Source organism: Podarcis filfolensis, assembly GCF_964270895.1.
Source record: "Podarcis filfolensis genome assembly, chromosome: 1".
Classification (NCBI taxonomy): domain Eukaryota; kingdom Metazoa; phylum Chordata; class Lepidosauria; order Squamata; family Lacertidae; genus Podarcis; species Podarcis filfolensis.
The window spans coordinates 127,359,128-127,378,818 of NC_139604.1; the positions used below are offsets into that span (position 1 = coordinate 127,359,128).

Below are 19,691 nucleotides of genomic sequence, written 5' to 3' on the forward strand. Positions count from 1 at the left end.
AGTATTGCTTCCATATGCCTGCTGAAGATTTCCCCTCCGGAACACATTAAAGTGTATCTGCTTGTGACAGCAACAGATGATATGCAAACCGCCGTCTGCATTTCAACACGACATTTTTCCAGCTTCAAAAAGCAAAACAAAAAACACCAACTAGTTTGGAAAACTGAACTGCATTTAATACACCTTCCAGTATTCCAGTGCGGCAAATGGAAATTTTATATAGATGTGGATTTCCAAGCAGCAGCCTAATATATAATGATAAAAAACGTTTATATGGTGGGTGGGGGCCCATACTTGGCTCCTGATGTGCCACATCGACACTTTAGGATACACAAAATGGCTCTAGATTCATAAGAAATCCCCCTGACTCATTAGGGCCAGAGATAACTTTCTGCATCCGTTTATGGCTCAATGGAGATGGAGATTGAAGATCACCTTGAAGAACGTAATTTTCTTAAAATCTAAAGCTCCCCCCCACCCCCATTTGTAGTTATTGCCTCACTGGTTTGTAGAAAGGAGTGTGAATAAGGAGCACTGGATTAATTTCAGATACTAATAAAAATGCTACATTAAATTCTAAGCAATAAATACAGGCAGATACAAGATCTTGCTCCTGAATCGAACTCCATGCAGACGCATGAATGCTTGAAGAACACATGTGTCTCACTTTACGTTTAAGGTCAGCAACCTTGGGCGCATTCTCTTAGGGGTAAGTTTTCACTGAACTCTGTGGGATTCACTTCCGAGCAATGATTGATAAGGTTGAACTGCATTCAATAGCATATGTGGTCTTGATAGTACACTCTGCTCATTCGTCTCTTGCCTGTTCCTTCCTGCAATCTTCATTCTTCATCCTCCATGTTTACCCTTTCCTCTGCCACATGCACACGATCACACCTTTTTAGGCTGCATTAATTCATCATTCTGGAAGAGCTGCCAAACAGGAGTCAACAAATATCGTTGCCAGGCTGCAGGTGGTGAGCTCCTTCCCCCCCAACCCCAACCCCAGTCTAGCAACTGCCTGTCTCACTATGAAATGAGAGATGGATGTTATCTCCGATCTTCTGCTGGGCTTCTGCTTCCCAGTGACTCTGAAGCTCAGCATATGAAAGATGAGACCCTGCCCCTCTCCTGGGTCCTCTGTGCAGGGGAGTATAGCAGAGGTGGTGGCAATCGCAAGTAAGGGCTAGCTGGCAAGGCCAGCCAAAATGTGTGGACCCCCCTCCTTCCCCTGTGTCTAATCCAGTTCTATACTGAAGCCAAATGCATCGTATGGCTGCAGTCCTAAACCCACTCACTAGGGAGAAAGCCCTGTTGAGCAAAGTGAAACCTACTTCCAAGCAAACGTGTATACGATGCCTTTGTACCATGCCCAGTCGTGCAAGGAGGGAATCCCTTTTAAGCTTCAAGGAACACAAGGTTCGTAAGGAATGCAAAGGCTAAGGCTGCAGTTCTATGAACTCTTAGAAACATAGAGCTAGAAGGGACCACATGGATCGCCTAGTCCAGGCATGTCCAACTCCCTAGAGACTGCAATCTACTCCCTCTAAAAAATAACTGGCAGTGATCTACCCATTGGATTGACCAAAGTTGTTGAGCTGTTTGGGGGGAGCAGTCCCATGGACTGCAAGAAGATCAAACCTATCCATTCTGAAGGAAATCAGCCCTGAGGGCTCACTGGAAGGACAGATCCTGAAGCTGAGGCTCCAATACTTTGGCCACCTCATGAGAAGAGAAGACTCCCTGGAAAAGACCCTGATGTTGGGAAAGATAGAGGGCGCAAGAAGAAGGGGACGACAGAGGACGAGATGGTTGGACAGTGTTCTCAAAGCTACCAACATGAGTTTGACCAAACTGCGGGAGGCAGTGGAAGACAGAAGTGCCTGGTGTGCTCTGGTCCATGGGGTCAGGAAGAGTCGGACACGACTAAACAACAACAACAATTCATCAAAGTTGTTGAACGATCAACCATGATCAACCAGGGACGCCCCACGATCGACCGGTAGATCGCGATTGACCAGTTGGACATGCCTGGTCTAGTCCAACCCCTTGCAATGCAGGAATATTTTCGGCCAACATGGGGCACGAATCCATGAGCCTGGGATTTCAAGAGTCTCATGCTCCACCACTGACTGAGTATCCTTCTTAACTGAGAATAAGACCGATAAGAGCACAATGGGACTTTCACAGAAGCATACATGGGATCAATAAAAAAGGAACCTTGGAATGCAAACAGCAAACCTACCTCCAGTGCCATATATTTAAATCGCTGTTGAAACAGAGAGGAGTCTGAAAAACAGACTGACATGGAAAAATGGCTTGTTGTTCTAAGTTTAAAAACTCAAAACAAAACAAAAACACGCCCCATTGGGAGAGCTCAAGGAGATGAAACATGCTGGGCGTAAGTAGACCAAAGTCCATATTACTGAATGGGGATTCAGTTAAGAGGAGGCTGATGCTGAAGATTACCATCTCCTAGACCTCTACAACGTATTTTGGAATTCTTGACAGACACTGCCCTTAGGGAGCTGCTTCGACAGCTTTGAAGTCTGATGTTATCACATGGTTCAGTTCCTTAATGGGTTGGTTGTCTTGCACTCTGGATGGCATTTTTTTTTTTTTTTTTGCTGGATGCCCTATGCATGATTTTTATCTTCTTAAAAAAAACCTAAGAACAAAATTGGTCCATGTTATCAAAGACCTGCACACAAGTCAATGCAAGCTAAGGGCATTCCTTATGCTGCTAAAATAACAACACTGAACTCTTAGCACAGAAGTCTTAGAAGCAAGGCAGTTCAGCTCCTATTAAGTGCAGGCATTATTTTCATTCATTCGTTCACTTTCATTTCTTCCCCAATCCATCCACAGGGCAGGTAGCGGGCTTTTAAAAGAAAGGGGAGGGGGTAACAGAATAAAGCACCCAATTAAGTAACACACACACACACACACACACACACACACACACACACCAGCCTTTATTTTAAGTGTAAAAATGCCTTCTGAAATTAAAAAGTATGTTCTCTACAACGACAGGGCACATGGCACCTCATTACCATGTTGCTCCTTAATTCAAGCCATTAAAAGCCAGCCAATCTTCTCCCCTCCCCCAGCAAAAGAAGAAAGAAAACCACAGTAAGTCAAAACAGCAAGTCCAGACCACTCAGCAGGTGGTGATTAATCTCATCCTGGGCCTTAGGCTAGATACCCCAAAGGGAAGAGGAGGGGAGAGGCCATTTGTTAGGGGGTTGTTTACTTTTGGAGAGTCCCAAAATAATGGGGGCAAGGCAGCTGACCTTCGCATGCAAGAGCCTGCGCAGCTGCACAGCAACTTGAGAGATGATGCACAGGCAGCCAGTCTTGTACAAAACTTGGTTTAATCACAAAGCTCGACAAAGAAGAGGAAGAAAAGTGTGCCACGCACAAAAAGATGTGAGGGGAGAGGAACAAAGCCACTATTTCACAACTGCTGATGGACCCGCTTTCATCCAGACTGCCATGTGAAAATATTCATGTGTTCCACTCTTATGCCGATTATCCAATTCAATTAAACAGAAGCATATTCCTCTGCAGGTAGGGGAATTCCCAGCACATCAGAACTCCCATGTTTGCAATAAATCGCTGGACTTCTCTGAATTTTTAATATGATTAATAATAATCATATTTGTATCTCACTCTTTCTCCAAGAAGTTTAAAGCAGGGGATTTGTCCATTTTTAACCCCTCAAGTTAGGATGATAAATAGCGACCAGCCTAGAGATTTGAATCCAAGTTTCCCAGGTCCAAGTTCAGAGCTCTTACTATGCCGCACTGCACAATGTCTTACAAGCGCTATTGCGTTTTCCTTTAACACCCTCCTCGTTTTCTCTCTTTCTACAGATAAGAAACTGTGCCTGATAAGTGACCAGCTGAAGGCCGCCATAGTGAATCGATGGCACAGGTGGAACATGAACTGAGTCAGTCTTGGCACTTGCCATATGTTCCCTTTGTGGCCTGGGTTGCTGTTTTTGTGTGGCTTCTTCCCACACTATTAGGGAAACAACCTAGAAATATATGCAACAAACCAACTCCACACTCCACTGCTACTCAACCCTGGGAGCTGGTTGCTTTGCAGTGGAAGGAAAAAATGTTATAGGTCACCTCCATCTGTTTAATCCTTGTCGCAAGTCACCAGAACCTGTTGGAAGCAGCCATGCAGAAACTGCAATTATGCCAATAAGGTAGCATATGAAGTGCTATAAATTCTATATTCAGGTCTCCAAAATAATGAGCTTCTAGCATGGGGAAATCTGCTTTGCTCTATCATGCTCCAAGGCCTAGCTCTGTGTTCCCTTTCAGTTGTTTTCCAGCATCAAATCCCTCACCTTTAAAATAAACACCATCATCTTGCATCTTAGGTTATGTGGGAGTTTGCTTATGCAAAGTTTATGGTAAGCCCTGCCCAGCTCAAAAGGAACAGTGGCCTCGCAGAATTCATTCATTTTAATGGTTTTTGAATATTTACAATAATTGCTTTTAACTGCTTTTAACTGCTTTTATTGATAATCTCATTGCTTTATGAGACAACTTTGATGTTTCGTTGTTTTTACTATCAAGCGGTGTATGAATTTGGTGAAATACAATAATAAAAGAAAAGAAAATACTCCATGCCATTTGTGGGCAGTGAAACTGGGGGAGGGGGAATTTGCCAGATATGTGGTAGGGAAGTAAAATTCTCAAAGGTTTTTTTATTTCTTCTTCAAAAGGAGTCTTCTGAGAAATTTCAGCTCACTTAATGTTGAACGAAACTCTGTTGCTGGTTCATCTTGGCAGATGACTAAGTCAGTGCAGTAAGAGAGGACGGGAAGGAGCAAACTAGATCTACAGTTGCACCCAAAATTCACAGATGGCAAAATTCGGGAAACCATTTTGCTGAAATTCCAGGTAGGACTGAAATTCTCCAAGGGAGTCGGAATTCACCAAAGAAAAATCGCACACCGGTCAGGGGAAAAAAATTATGAGAAATTTTTGCTCAGTTGGTAGAGCATGAGACTCTTAACCAGAGGGTCATGGGTTCAAGCTCCACCTAGGGCAAAAAAAATTCCTGCATCGCAGGGGGTTGGACTAGATGACCCACGGGGTCCCTTCCAACTTCACAATTACCGTATTTTTTGCTCTGTAAGACTCACTTTTTCCCTCCTAAAAAGTAAGGGGAAATGTGTGTGCGTCTTATGAAGCGAATGCAGGCTGTGCAGCTATCACAGAAGCCAGAACAGCAAGAGGGATTGCTGCTTTCACTGTGCAGCCATCCCTCTTGCTGTTCTGGCTTCTGAGAATCAGAATATTTTTTTTCTTGTTTTCCTCCTCCAAAAACTAAGTGCGTCTTGTGGTCTGGTGCATCTTATAGAGCGAAAAATACGGTATTTATGATTATGGATTCACAAAAGGGAAATCTTGCCTTAGTATGTTACGCTAGGTATTTTACATCAGTTTAGTAATATTTAACATTATATGGTTTTAACATTGCACTGTGATTACTTGGTGTCGTCAATTTTAAACTACTTTCATAGAATCAGCATTGTAGAGTCGGAAGGGACCCCAAGGGTCATTTATACAAGCTCCTGCAATGTAGGAGTCTCAGTTTTGTAGAGCTTGTGATCGAAAAGCGACTAAAATGGCTTTTTTATTAAAAAGTTCTACCTCCACTGTTGGAGGCAGTTATTCCTCTGAATATCAGTTTCTGGGAACCACAGGTGGGGAAACTGCTTTTGCATTCAGACTTCCCATGTGCATCTGGTTGGACACTGTGAGAATAGGATATTGGGACTAGATGAGCCTTTGGCCTGATCTAACCGCTTTTCTCGTGCTTCTAAATAAATACGATCATTTTGGAAATTCTCTAGAAACCATGGGGCAAGGGCTGGTGGACTGCCCATGAAATGTGAGCCGCTCCCTTCCAGCTCCCTTCTGGAGAGTAACATTACTTACTTCCCTATCTCCTTGATGAAATCTGGCGGCAATTTAGACATAATGTACCTCTGGTGTGCAGTGCTGCCACAAAGGCATTAACATGCTCAGGATGTATGGGCCAGGGACCAGCAAGCTAACCTATGCGCTCTGCAACATGGATTAAGAACGTCTTAAAAACGTTACGGCACCTGCAAGACCCACCACCGCAGATAGCGGTTTTGTGGGCACCATACATGCCGTCTCGGAGATGGAATCATGCCTAAAATGATTGTGCCTGCTAAAAACACTTCCAAATACTCCCTCATTTGCAGAAACCACTAGCAAAACAAATCCAGACCAAATGTGTTCCAGTACTCTGCTTTCCATATATCATATAGGAATCAATGGCTGCAAATATCAGCACCGAAATGCCCTACTTGGCTCACACAGAGATAGAGAGAGAGAGAAGGGGAGGGAAAGTATTGCTTTCAGATGGAAAGAATAAGGCTTTTGCTATATTAATATATACATTAAATTGCTCAAAAGAGATTTGCTGCGTCTTGTGCTTTTTTACTATTAAGCGGACATGTACATTCAATTTTACTTGGAATATATGACATTTTCTTCTGCACGAGTTGCAGTAAATGGTGGTTGGAAGCAAGGACAAAAAAAATAAAATTCCATTCCACACGTGGAGAAGGGGAGGGGAAAGTGCTCAGGCCAGTATTTTTCATTGCCCTGTCAGCAAAACAAATACACTCCAACTGCATTTTACAATCCAAACAATTAACGATGGCAAATCTTTTCACATTCGTGACATTTCAGCCAAACCAACTTACCCAAAAGCAAGAAAATACATACCACCACACTTAAAGGAGAGGAGAAGGAACGCTTCGTTTTTAGAGGCAAGCTTTTAAAGCACAGACATCCGTTTCAAAGGAACTCTTGAGATCCATCAAAATAATAAGAAAACTTAACATAAGCTGCGATCTGGGTTGGGTTGGGTTTTTTTTTTTTTTTCCAGACTTACCACAAGAGCAAAGTACACCATAAAGAAAAATGATAAACTACTTGTGTAGCCAAGAAAGCCTGTAAAATAACAGTAAAAATAAGAGGCAATTTATAAGGAAAGTGATCCTGGTGCAGGGCGAAAGGAGCTTCGTGCTCTAGGTATGTTTTGCATTACGGGGCTCGGTATCTGGGGCTTAAGATTCAGAATAACAACATTCCAACTTGCCTGTCACAGATCATTTATGTAGTTTTGTAGGGCAGAATTAGAACTGGCTTACCACTAATGGCATGCTCTAAGTAAATGCAGCTCTTTAATGTTCTGTTGTAAAGGTTTTATTTTAGTAGAGCAGACACAGGACTACTGCAATCTAAGTAATAGGTTAACTAGGCAAAGCTGGAGGACAGACTAGGTTGCAAATAAACCTGCCTCCCCTCCCAATCTTTCCTCGAATCTTTTTTAAAAAACACACACCACCACCCATTAAGGCTTTCTTTTTAAACTCCTCAATTAAATTGCTACTAAAAGAGAACACTACTGCTAATAGTAATTATGGCAGCAATAATACTCCCTTTAAAATTACTTACCAATTTTAGGAAGAAGTGCTAGAGGGAAGACAATGCAAACTGAGGTAAGAAGCAGAAGCAATCTCCCATCAAGATACCAGGAGCTATTGGAAAAGACAGTAGGGTTCCTGTTATTATTCTTATCTCTCTGTTTCCCTGGTTTTCTCTTAGTTCTCTTTCTTTCTTATTTGCTGTTTTGTTTACTGTATGTTGAAAAGTCTTAATAAAATTAGGGGTTTTTTTTAAAGGAAAAGATAGAGACAAACACTATTTAACTAAACACATACAAATCATGGATAATTAAGCATCAAAAAACAAGAATCACCTTCTTTCAGTCTCCCTAATAACTTCCAAAGAGTGGTCTTTTAAAGGATGCATTTATTTAGAGTTTAAAAAAACACGTGACCCTACTACTCGCAGACTTTGAACAGGTTAGAAGCGCTGTTACCCTGTTAAATAATTCTTAGCTTGCAACCCTACACACATTTACTTGGAAGTAAATCCCATTGAACTTAACGGGATTTACATCTAAGTAAAAACAAGTAAGATAAGTTATTAAAATCTCATGCCTAATTCATCAGGGAAATGTGCTTCATGTAGCAACATATAGTTTTACAGTGGTACCTCAGTCTATGAACAGCCCTGTTAACGAACTATTTGGTGTACGAACTCCGCAAAACCGGAAGTAGGTGTTCCGGTTAGCGAACTTTACCTCGGAAACCGAACGGAAGCCGAACGGTGGAAGGGCACTGGCAGCGGGAGGCCTCAATAGAGAAAGCATGCCTCGGTTTAAGAGCGGTTTCGGTTTAATAACGGACTTCTGGAATGGATTAAGTTCGTAAACCGATGCACCACTGTACAGTCATACCTCGGGTTGAGGTAGCTTCAGGTTAAGTATTTTCGGGTTGTGCTCCGTGGTGACCCGGAAGTAACAGAGCGTGTTACTTCTGGGTTTCACCGCTCGCGCATGCGCTCAAAATGATGTCACGCGCATGCGCGGAAGCGGCGAATCGCGACCCGCGCACACACGCGTTGCGTTCGCTTCAGGATGTGAACAGAGCTCCGGAGCGGATCCCGTTCACATCCAGAGGTACCACTGTACAGTATACTGCAAGCAGTCGAACCCAGGGCAGATGTGAGGACAATTGCGGCGGCACTTTTAACCGATATAGCTCTCAGGTCAGAGGACCTTGATGACAGGTATGGTCTGCCTTGCCGGGGGGGGGGGGGGAATCCCAAAAGGGGCTATTTTGACTGAGAGCTACAGAGCCACCAAGAATGTTCTGAACGCCACATTAAGAGCCCTCTCTGCTTAAAACCCCTAATGCTGATTGATGAGTGTCTTATGCATTATCCCTTATGGTTGTTCCCTATAAACACCTTGGCCTTTGGTCTCTGGTTTTATTTAGCCCAGAACATGGTTAGCACCTCGTAAACAGGAAGGGGCATCATGTTACCATTTTAAGAGTGCCAGTAACACTTATGGGCATGTCTGTACTGGTTGTTGAAATTAGGTGGGCAGTACTGACCTGAGACATATATTTACACACGTCTGGCCTGCCTGAGCAAGTAACGTATTTAACAGTATATACGCACAGTTGATATGAAGGGACGCGGGTGGCGCTGTGGGTTAAACCACAGAGCATAGGACTTGCCGATCAGAAGGTTGGCGGTTCGAATCCCCGCGACGGGGTGAGCTCCCATTGCTCGGTCCCTGCTCCTGCCTACCTAGCAGTTCGAAAGCACGTCAAAGTGCAAGTAGATAAATAGGTAGCACTCCAGCGGGAAGGTAAACAGCGTTTCTGTGCGCTGCTCTGGTTCGCCAGGAGCGGCTTAGTCATGCTGGCCACATGACCCGGAAGCTGTACGCCGGCTCCCTCGGCCAATAAAGCGAGATGAGCGCCGCAACCCCAGAGTCGGTCACGACTGGACCTAATGGTCAGGGGTCCCTTTACCTTTACACACAGGGCAATAGGCATCAGTGGCAAATTACAACTTGTGTAGCTGCTTCGGTTGTGGTTGCCCTACTTTCTCAATGACCCCCCCAACATGTGCACCTTGGCAGAGAGCCGATCAACACAACCCCTAAGGCCAGGAGTCTGTGCAACTAGGTCCACATTTTCGCACCTCTCAGCCAAGAGGAAACCACTGGTGAAAAGAGGAAGGGAGCAGGAGTGCAAATGGAGTATTCTCCCATCATTATCCAGGCCTACTGCCCCACTTGAGTTACACAGCTCCACCATCCCTACTCCCCTACGAGTTCAAGAACAGCTTGTGGCCTTGCCTACTCCTTGCATCCCCTGGGTCTCTTCGTAATGCATAAAAGACTACGCTAAACCAACAGAGCCTACATTTATTTGATCACACCATCTCCTGATCCTTATGTTCTGTAAACTGCATTCTATGAAGAACAGAGACATAAAAGGAGGGTGTGAGTATTGCTATAACAGGACCCAATTTCCCCCAGAATCTTGATAAATGATTTTTCATCTGCTACCCTGAAAACATGCCTTCTCTTCCCAACACACTTTTAAGAGCATCCCTAACCCAATTTGCCCTCTCTCATAAAAACTAGAACTTGTGGACATCCAGCGAAGCTGAATTTTGGAAGATCTGGGGCAGATAAAAGGGAGTGCTTCAAGACACAGTGCATTGGTAGCCTATGGAACGTGCGCCTACACAAGGCAGTGATGGCTACCAAGCTGCTATACCTCCATGGTCAGAGGCAGTAATGCTTCTGAATACTAGTTGCTGGAAACCACTGGAGAGAGGGCTCTTGCGCTTGGGTCCTGCTTGCAGGTTTCCCACGGGCATCTGGTAGGCCACTGTGCAAATGGGATGCTGGACTAGATGGACCATTCGCTTGATCCATCAGGCTCTTCTCATGTTCTCGTGAGTTAAGTGTGTTTAGGATTGCAGCCTTAAGAGTGACTGACAAGCAATCCAGCTGGAGTAAAACCATCATTCTCCCATGGAATCTATGGAACAACAATGGCTTTACGCCAGCTGGATTGCCTGGCACAGATTAACAATGAAATTTTATATATCTGGCTCTGTGGTTTCATTTCTTTGGTCTCTGGGCTGAGTATTTTAATTTAATTGTTGTGCTTTTATTTTATTGTGTTTTACTGCATTTTTCTTGAATATTTTAAAAATGCCAATAGAATATAAATAACGTAAGCAAATAATGCACGCAGTCCCTTTGGCTCTTTGTGACACACCCAAGGAAACAAAAAATGAATCCTGTGCACAAGGCTTACAGTGCCTCTGCACTCACCTGCCTGAAACATATGAAAGATGCACTTTACTGTTTCTAAGTGTACTTTTTCTATTTTAATATTTTTTAAATGTAAAATAGTCATTAGCAGCCAAGCATGTTTAAACCCAATTTATACTGATGAACAATAATTAAATATCATAACCTCTTAATATTATGAATCAACCAGCCTGTCATCCCGTTGTATTACAAAAAAAAAACCCCAATAACCATTACCCTAATATTGCAATTCCTTGCACATTTTGAAGCCTCTCCTTAGATTCAGCGTTGGATTGTATATTTTCCATTTCTAAGCATTTCCTCTACTTTAAAAATCCATTGCAAAGAGGAGCACGTGAAAGTTCTACTCCATCATAGATTAACTTAATGAAATTTAAGGCTCCTGGGAACTAGAATCTCTTTTTAAAATGTTATTTAGGCAATTGGGAATTCTGCCCTATCAGCACTTAGTCTTTGGCTGATGTTGACAAAAGCAGGGAAGATGCTTCTTGCTTATACAGCAATTTAAAAATATTTGTTATGGAAAGAACAATATTATTGGAGAAGGTAGCAGCTCCGAAGGTTGGGTCTATGTTCTCAAACTCACTTTCAAAATGGCCGTAAATGAAGCAGATTCTCTCTAAAAAGTTCACTGTAGGTTAATAATTTGGCTCCTTCAATTTTCAAAGTTGTTTTGGTTTGGCTCTTTTGGTGGGTGGGGGGGTAACTATTTTTACAAGGGCTTGGGCACTGCTTCTGGCCAAGTGTTTTCCTTGGCAGTTTTGACCATCAGCTGCAGATGACTCCCAAATAAAGAGCTTACTATAGAACTACACAAGTTTTGGCACAGCCAGCTGTCCTCTGCAAATCTGGCACATGCTACAGGAACCTTGGGATGGGTCAATGTTCATTATTTTGGAAACTGTGGCTCTTGTTCCATATAGGTGAAAGCAGCCTGAGCAATGTTATGTGTGGCTCCTGTTTGTAAGTGTAGTATGAAGTTATCCAGAGCATCTTGGTGCCAACCTGGCTGGAGTGGGCAGGTAACAAAGCAGGTGCGGAGCTAAGAGGTGTGTGTCTAAGGTCCCGTGAAAAGCAGAGCATAAATTCTCAAACTGTGCGCTGCGAGAAATAGATTAACTCCTGTGAGCTCAAAGCATCATCAACAAAGAAAGCTGCCTGCTGTCTCTCTGATTCTGAAACAGACTACATTAGAAACTATGTCTGGTTTCAATTCAGCCTCCAGTAGAAGATGGATTCTGTCCCGTCTCTGCACTGAATAGATCCAATTGCTACCAATGCAGGTGAAACAGAATGGCCGGTCCTCAGAGCAGGCATGCCCAGAACTGAATGTAATTGGAAGACAAGGAAAGGGCTCCAATGAGGGCAGGCGGTTCTCGCTCTTGCATGCCCTAAAAAAACACAAAGCTTTCCAGCTGTAAGAGCAAACTTTTACTTCTGAAAAAGTGTCGTGTCAAATATCAGGTTTCCTTAGCTTAAAATGTTTTTTTTATCCATCTCTCTACACCCATGTGCAGAAGGAGACTTGCAATTTTTAACAAAGCCCCTAAAAACAGCAATGAAAATCATTATCTGTAAAACAAAACAAACGGAATAAAAATGTGAAGTGGGGAAGCCCGATGGGATCATGTCTCACCAGTCCTGAAAGCGCTGCACTGGATTGCCAGGGAGATGGACCCTGATCAAGATGTTAGTACTAGCTTGTAAAGCCCTAAATAGCCAGGAACTGATTACCTAAAAGAGCACCAGTACCAACCATATTGGACCCTGTGATTGGCAGGTGAGGCCTTGTTGGTGCCAGTGCCACAGGGGGGTGGGGGGGCTGCCTGGTTGGCATGGACCAGTGACAGGGCCTTCTCAGTGATGGTTCCCCATTTGCAGAATGGCCTCCCTGGCAAGATGTGTCTGTCTCCCTCATTACTGACATTCAGAAGGTTTACCTAGGCATTTGATGGCTGAAATACTGTTCCTAGTGATCCTGAAATCATTGGCTGAGTGTTTAAAGGGGGGGCATATTCAGAATGTTTTAATATTGTGAAGAGTGTAGCCACTAGGCAAATATTGAGGAATGGTTCTCCAAAACTGGAGCACCACCATGAAAAGCCCATCACCAGTTACCACTCACATAACCCACCCGAGTCTCCAGCACCACACAACTCTCTTTTCCTTCCAGTACAGCAGCTGCAAACAAATCCTACAGAGAAGGGTAGTTCGACTTTTTCAGACACAGTGACTTATCTCAAACAACAGCCTTAACATGGGACCAACTCCTGCACCCCAGCAGTTGTGAAGAAGAGCTTGTCAGAGAGAGAGATCGGAAAAGGCTAGCCCTGCCAAAACTCTATGCCTGTGTTTCCCAACCTATGGGTCATGACCCAAAAGCGGGTTGCAGGCTTTATAAGGAAACACAAAATTATTGTTGCTTGGAATCCGCAACTGGTCTATGATGCAACTTTTTGTTTCACTGGCAGATTGTAACGCTGTGTGTTGACACACGCAATCGAATGCCAGCAAGATTAGAGTCTTACATTTTAACACTCAGGAATTCATGTGACAATTAATCTATGGGTCGCCATTGTCAGCATCGCCCTTGAGCCAGTGCCACTAACGGGACTCATATACTTCAGCCCCGAATGGGCTAGACGAGCTGGGTAGCACTTCCAGAGACCACCTTCTGCACAGGAACAGGTCAAAGTGCTCCGGACTCACAGCACCAGATTCACTCCAACAAGAAGACAGTCGTCGCACAGCAGAGTATAGCAGAGTCTAGCAGAGCATAAACGACTCGGAGAGCAGCTCTGTAGAATATCTTCTTTATTCTATCTACAACTATAATACAACTATATACAGAGCTAAATGAGGTCTAAGCATAAATGAATGCTGCACTACACTGAGTGTCTGCAGCTGCTCTAAGCAGCAACCTTATCTATACACACGATCTCTAACACTCAGTCTCTCTCTCTCTCCGACTGACTGACTGACTGATGTTGTGCTGGAGCAGATTAAGTAGAGAGCAGAACACCGCCCCCTCCTCTCTGGAAAATCACCAGACTCATCAGGAGATTCTTGGATATGGGAGGGGTGAAATCTCCTCAGCCATCCCAAGGTGATTTTGGACTTAGAATCATAGAATCATAGAGTTGGAAGAGACCACAAGGGCCATCGAGTCCAACCCCCTGCCAAGCAGGAAACACCATCAGAGCACTCCTGACATATGGTTGTCAAGCCTCTGCTTAAAGACCTCCAAAGAAGGAGACTCCACCACACTCCTTGGCAGCAAATTCCACTGTCGAACAGCTCTTACTGTCAGGAAGTTCTTCCTAATGTTTAGGTGGAATCTTCTTTCTTGTAGTTTGGATCCATTGCTCCGTGTCCGCTTCTCTGGAGCAGCAGAAAACAACCTTTCTCCCTCCTCTATGTGACATCCTTTTATATATTTGAACATGGCTATCATATCACCCCTTAACCTCCTCTTCTCCAGGCTAAACATGCCCAGCTCCCTTAGCCGTTCCTCATAAGGCATCGTTTCCAGGCCTTTGACCATTTTGGTTGCCCTCCTCTGGACACGTTCCAGTTTGTCAGTGTCCTTCTTGAACTGTGGTGCCCAGAACTGGACACAGTACTCCAGGTGAGGTCTGACCAGAGCAGAATACAGTGGCACTATTACTTCCCTTGATCTAGATGCTATACTCCTATTGATGCAGCCCAGAATTGCATTGGCTTGTGGGTTACCATACAGGCAAGGTTTAGAACTGCTCTTTTACACAACTATTAAAGGTTCAGGAAGCCTCTCTTCCTCAGTACTTGCTTTGTTCTAGAAGTAAACCAACAAACTATACTGATGTGCATGCCGCAACCTACCTTAGGTTGGAGCCCACCCCACTTGTGGGTCCCAACCAACGAGCTGAAACCCAGTGCTGGCGAAGGTAATCAGGAGGGAAATATCCCAATTGTTTTTACAGCATGGATCACCCAGTGCTGGTGTATTGTGCCCTATTTTATTTCCAAACTTGACTAGAAACTAGGGAGAGAGAATAATGAAAATGGAACAAACGCTTAAGATCAAAAAACTGACCCCCTGCTGCCTCTACCCATAATCAAAAACACCTTTTTCGCTTTTGAAAAAAAGGTCTACTAAAAATGTTGCACATTAACCTACAGTTCAAGGAGTATGTTTCGTGCTAAGAGTTCGAATTCATGGAAACCAGGAGATTGAAAAGACAGGCAAAGGACGCCCTGATGTTATTGTAGGAGCAGGGGCAACTCCAGTCTATTCAAAACAAGAACAAGCTATTCAAATGTTGGAACATTTTTCTCAGCAAGCTGAACCACAATTTTTTAAAAAAAAGAAGAAGTTTTGAGTCAGATCTAAAGATGAAGTGAATGCAGCTGCACAGCCAAATTGGAGGAATTATAAAACAAATATGAAAACTGGCACGTTTCCCAAAGACAAGTCCAATAACTACTCAGCGAAAACAAAAATATTTAAAATTTCACTAACTGCCAGATTTTGCTTTGTGGTTAGAAAAAATATGTTAACATGGTAACATGACAGCGGCAGTTTAAACGTTTCAGGGCTCAGGCAGAGGCCTGATTCTCATGCTATATGTTTGGTGCGATTTCTTTGGCACAAAGTGGATTTTACAAGTGACAGAAACCCATAGGAAACTAGCCTGTCTTAGTAAAACTGGATCCTACTGTGTTAAAAATATATTCTAAAGTACCGTATTTTTCGCTCTATAACACGCACCTGACCATAACACGCACGTAGTTTTTAGAGGAGGAAAATCTGTAGGCATGCCACCCGTAGGCATTCCCTCCATAACACGCACAGACATTTCCCCTTACTTTTTAGGAGGAAAAAAGTGAGTGTTATGGTGCAAAAAATACGGTATTTTCTTGTGCAAAAATTAGGCAGTTGAGGCACCTTGTGAAAACATCACACGCGTAAAAGTAAATGATGATTTGCAACTTGGGAACGACACCGCAAGACCAAAGAATCTGTTTGGTTGCTTTTGAGTGGAGTTCCAAAATTCATCTAAAGTGCAACTGATTATAACCACATTCACACCATCCATTTGAAGCACTACTTTAAACAGTCAAGGCTTCCGCTAAAGGAGACCTCTATTTCCCTCAAAGAGGTACAGTTCCCAGAGTGGTTTAACAATCAATCCCTCTTCACACGGAACTCTGGGAATTGTAGTTCTGTGAGGGGAAGATGGGCCTCCTAACAACTCTCAGCACCTTTAACAAACTACAGCTCCCAGAATTCTTTGGGGGAAGCTGTGACCATTTAAAGTCGTAGCATAGTACTTCACATGTGTGGTATTAATGTGGCCTAAGGCAGAGTTGCCTCAGACCTCTTGTTAGAAAACCCAATTTTCCAGAATTGGGGGGGGGGGTGAAAGGGGGAGGTTAAATCAATGGAATACTGACAATCAAATAGGCAGGGCAGGGCAGTGGGAGACTTTGCTTCAGCATAAAGGTAAAGGTAAAGGGACCCCTGACCATTAGGTCCAGTCGTGACCGAATCTGGGGTTGCGGCGCTCATCTCGCTTTATTGGCCAAGGGAGCCGGCGTACAGCTTCCGGGTCATGTGGCTAGCATGACTAAGCCACTTCTGGCGAACCAGAGCAGCGCACGGAAACACCGTTTTCCTTCCCGCCGGAGCGGTACCTATTGATCTACTTGCACTTTGACGTGCTTTCGAACTGCTAGGTTGGCAGGAGCTGGGACCGAGCAATGGGAGCTCACCCCGTCGTGGGGATTCAAACCGCCGACCTTCTGATCGGCAAGTCCTAGGCTCTGTGGTTTAACCCACAGCGCCACCCGCGTCCCACTTGCTTCAGTATAGCTGGTGTTAAAACCCAGTTCAGCTACAATTTACATAACCAGAAGAATCAATTTGCTAAAGCTTTGCATGGAGTGCACCACTTCAGAAAAAGCAAGAATATTTGAATGATTCACAATTATTCAGAAACTTTCTAAAACACGGAAAGGTAGCGCTTCAGCATGGCCTTCACCTCAACATTCCAACTTTCTATGTGCAGAGACGTGTGTGTATTTGTGCATGAAAACCTTCTATTTGCAGCCTGAAAATCTGCAATCCAAGAAATGTGTTACCACTTGGTTCTGCTGACTGTGTAAGCTTGTCTGAAGAAGTATTCCGCATTTGGCACAAAGAAGAAACAACTATTTTTGTGTGAGCTGCAGATGTAAATATGCTGACAGCAAGTTATGATTTTCAGGCTCCTTTTAATCACTATGGGCGCAATCAGTAATGAATTACACTTTTGAACAGTAGCACACACCTGCATTGCACAGGTGCAGGAATCTGCAAGGTCCCGTCTCTCTCTCTCTCTCTCTCTCTTTCACCTGGAGAACAGTGGGAAGCATCGCGGTCCCTATGTTTGAGAAGAAATGCCTTTGCTTGCCCTCGTAGGATGCTTTTACTTTTTTCCTTACCTGCTGTGGTCTCCGCTAAGGAATCCTGCAATGGCCCCAGGAAGTTCGGACTTAACAATGAAAAGATAGGTTGACATGGCTGAGAAATAAGAAAACAGGCATTGGTTGAGTTAGAAACTCAACATCTCTAGGCAAAGTGCAATTAGCATTTGTCCCTTTCTTATATTCCGGTGAAAAACTCGTACAAATGTTATTTCATAAGTACTGCAGAGGGTTCATTAGAATTGGGGGGACCTTACACAAAGGAAGGGATGCGGGTGGCGCTGTGGGTTAAACCACAGAGCCTAGGACTTGCCGATCAGAAGGTTGGCGGTTCGAATCCCCGCGATGGAGTGAGCTCCCGTTGCTCGGTCCCTGCTCCTGCCAACCTAGCAGTTTGAAAGCACATCAAAGTGCAAGTAGATAAATAGGCGGGAAAGTAAACGGCGTTTCCATGCGCTGCTCTGGTTTGCCAGAAGCAGCTTAGTCATGCTGGCCACATGACCCGGAAGCTGTACGCCGGCTCCCTCGGCCAGTAAAGAGAGATGAGCACCTCAACCCCAAAGTCGGCCACAACTGGACCTAATGGTCAGGGGTCCCTTTACCTTTACACAAAGGAAAAAAACTGGGGTGATTTCATTCCATGTTATCCCAGTGTACAACTTGGAGAGTCAGGGATACCTGAAAGAGAGAGCAGGTTAACCTCTTCCTTTTCCTTCATTACTTTCTCCCATGTAAGTGTCATGGTGCTCTGTACTCTCATGGAAGGGGGTGGGGTGGGAACTGGCGATGAGACACTGCTGAGGCAGAGGCAAAAGGAGACCCCTGCGTTGGGTGAAGCAGTCTCAACCACTGGGTTCGGTGGGGAGGAGGAGGACGCTGCAAAAGAGGTCTTCTCTCTGCCCTACCTGTCCTCATAATAAATTTACTAATGACCAGATTGCTCACTGGAGCAAGACGGTTTAAGCATATTACAGTGGTGCCTCGCAAGACGAAATTAATTCGTTCCGCAAGTTTTTTCTCCTTGCGAGTTTTTCGTCTTGCGAAGCACGGTTTCCCATAGGAATGCACTGAAAATCAATTAATGCGTTCCTATGGAGACCGCCTTCAGACCAGGTCCAGGGACAGTCTGTCCCCGGACCTCTTCTGAAGGCTGGCGGGGGGGAGAAGGACTTTTCTCCCCACCGCCAGCCTTCAGAACAGCCTTCTGAATGTTGGCGGTGGGGAGGAAAGCCCTCCTCCCACCGCAAGTCTTCAGGACAGGTCCGGGAACAGAGGGGAAGGCGCGCAGCGCTTCTCCTCTGTTCCCGGGGCTTGCAGTGGGAGGAGGGTTTTTCCTCCCCACCGCCAACATTCAGAACAGCATTCAGAACAGAATGTTGGCGGTGGGGAGGAAAGCCCTCCTCCCACCGCAAGTCTTCAGGAGAAGACGCGCCTTCCCCTCTGTTCCCGGACCTGTCCTGAAGGCTTGCGGTGGGAGGAGGGCTTTCCTCCCCACCGCCAACATTCAGAATGCTGTTCTGAATGTTGACGGTGGGGAGGAAAAACCCTCCTCCGACCGCAAGCCCCGGGAACAGAGGAGAAGCGCTGCGCGCCTTCTCCTCTGTTCCCGGACCTCCCACCGCAAGCCTTCAGGACAGGTCCGGGAACAGAGGAGAAGGCGCGCTGCGCTTCCCCGCTGTCCCCGGAGATTTCCCTATGGGCTTTCGTCTTGCGAAGCAAGCCCATAGGGAAATTCGTCTTGCGAAGCCGCTAAAAATCGGAAAACCCTTTCGTCTTGCGGGTTTTTCGTTTAGCGGGGCATTCGTCTTGCGGGGCACCACTGTACACCGATCCTGGTCCAACTGCAATGGCTACCAATTACTTTCTGGGCCCAATTCAAAGTGCTGGTTTTGACCTATAAAGCCTTAAATGGCTCAGGACCGGAATACCTCAAGGACCGCCTCTTTCCATATGAACCTACCCAGACCCTGAGATCATCTTCTGAGGCCTTCCTTCTTGTGCCTTCTCCTCGAGAGGTCCGGAGGGCGGCAACGTGAGAACAGGGCCTTCTCTGCAGTGGCTCCCCACCTGTGGAATGCTCTCCTCAGGGAAGTTCGCCTGGCGCCTTCATTATACACCTTTAGGCACCAGGCAAAAGCGTTCCTTTTTAACCAGGCCTTTGGTTGATTTGATTGAAATCCTACAACCTTTTAAAATGTGGCTTTTGGGGGGGTGTTATTGGGTTGTTGTTTTTATTTTGATTATATATATTGTGGTTTTTAGGTTGATCTTTTCTGTGAACCGCTCTGAGACCTCCAGGTATAGGGCGATTAATTGCACACATCAAAACGATTCGATTTGTATCCAGCACCATTTATGATTGAATTGTGTTCTGCACCTTGCTCTGAAAAAAAAAAAACCCACCTACATTCTTTTAAATAACCAGAAAGGTATTCCCAACTAATTCACTGAAGTGCATTTCCCCCTGC

The 19,691-nt window shown here is 44.8% G+C and overlaps 1 protein-coding gene across 1 annotated transcript in view; it reads right to left on the reverse strand.

Moving 5' to 3' along the window:
• Positions 1-19,691, reverse strand: part of SLC38A6 (solute carrier family 38 member 6) — a 52,121-nt gene that overhangs the window by 8,584 nt on the left and 23,846 nt on the right. The window contains exons 6-8 of the mRNA XM_083617145.1: positions 17,242-17,320; positions 7,521-7,603; positions 6,955-7,013 (exon numbers count right to left, since the gene is read on the reverse strand). Of these exons, the coding sequence (XP_083473271.1) occupies positions 6,955-7,013; positions 7,521-7,603; positions 17,242-17,320 (221 nt within the window). The remainder of the gene's footprint in view (positions 1-6,954; positions 7,014-7,520; positions 7,604-17,241; positions 17,321-19,691) is intronic.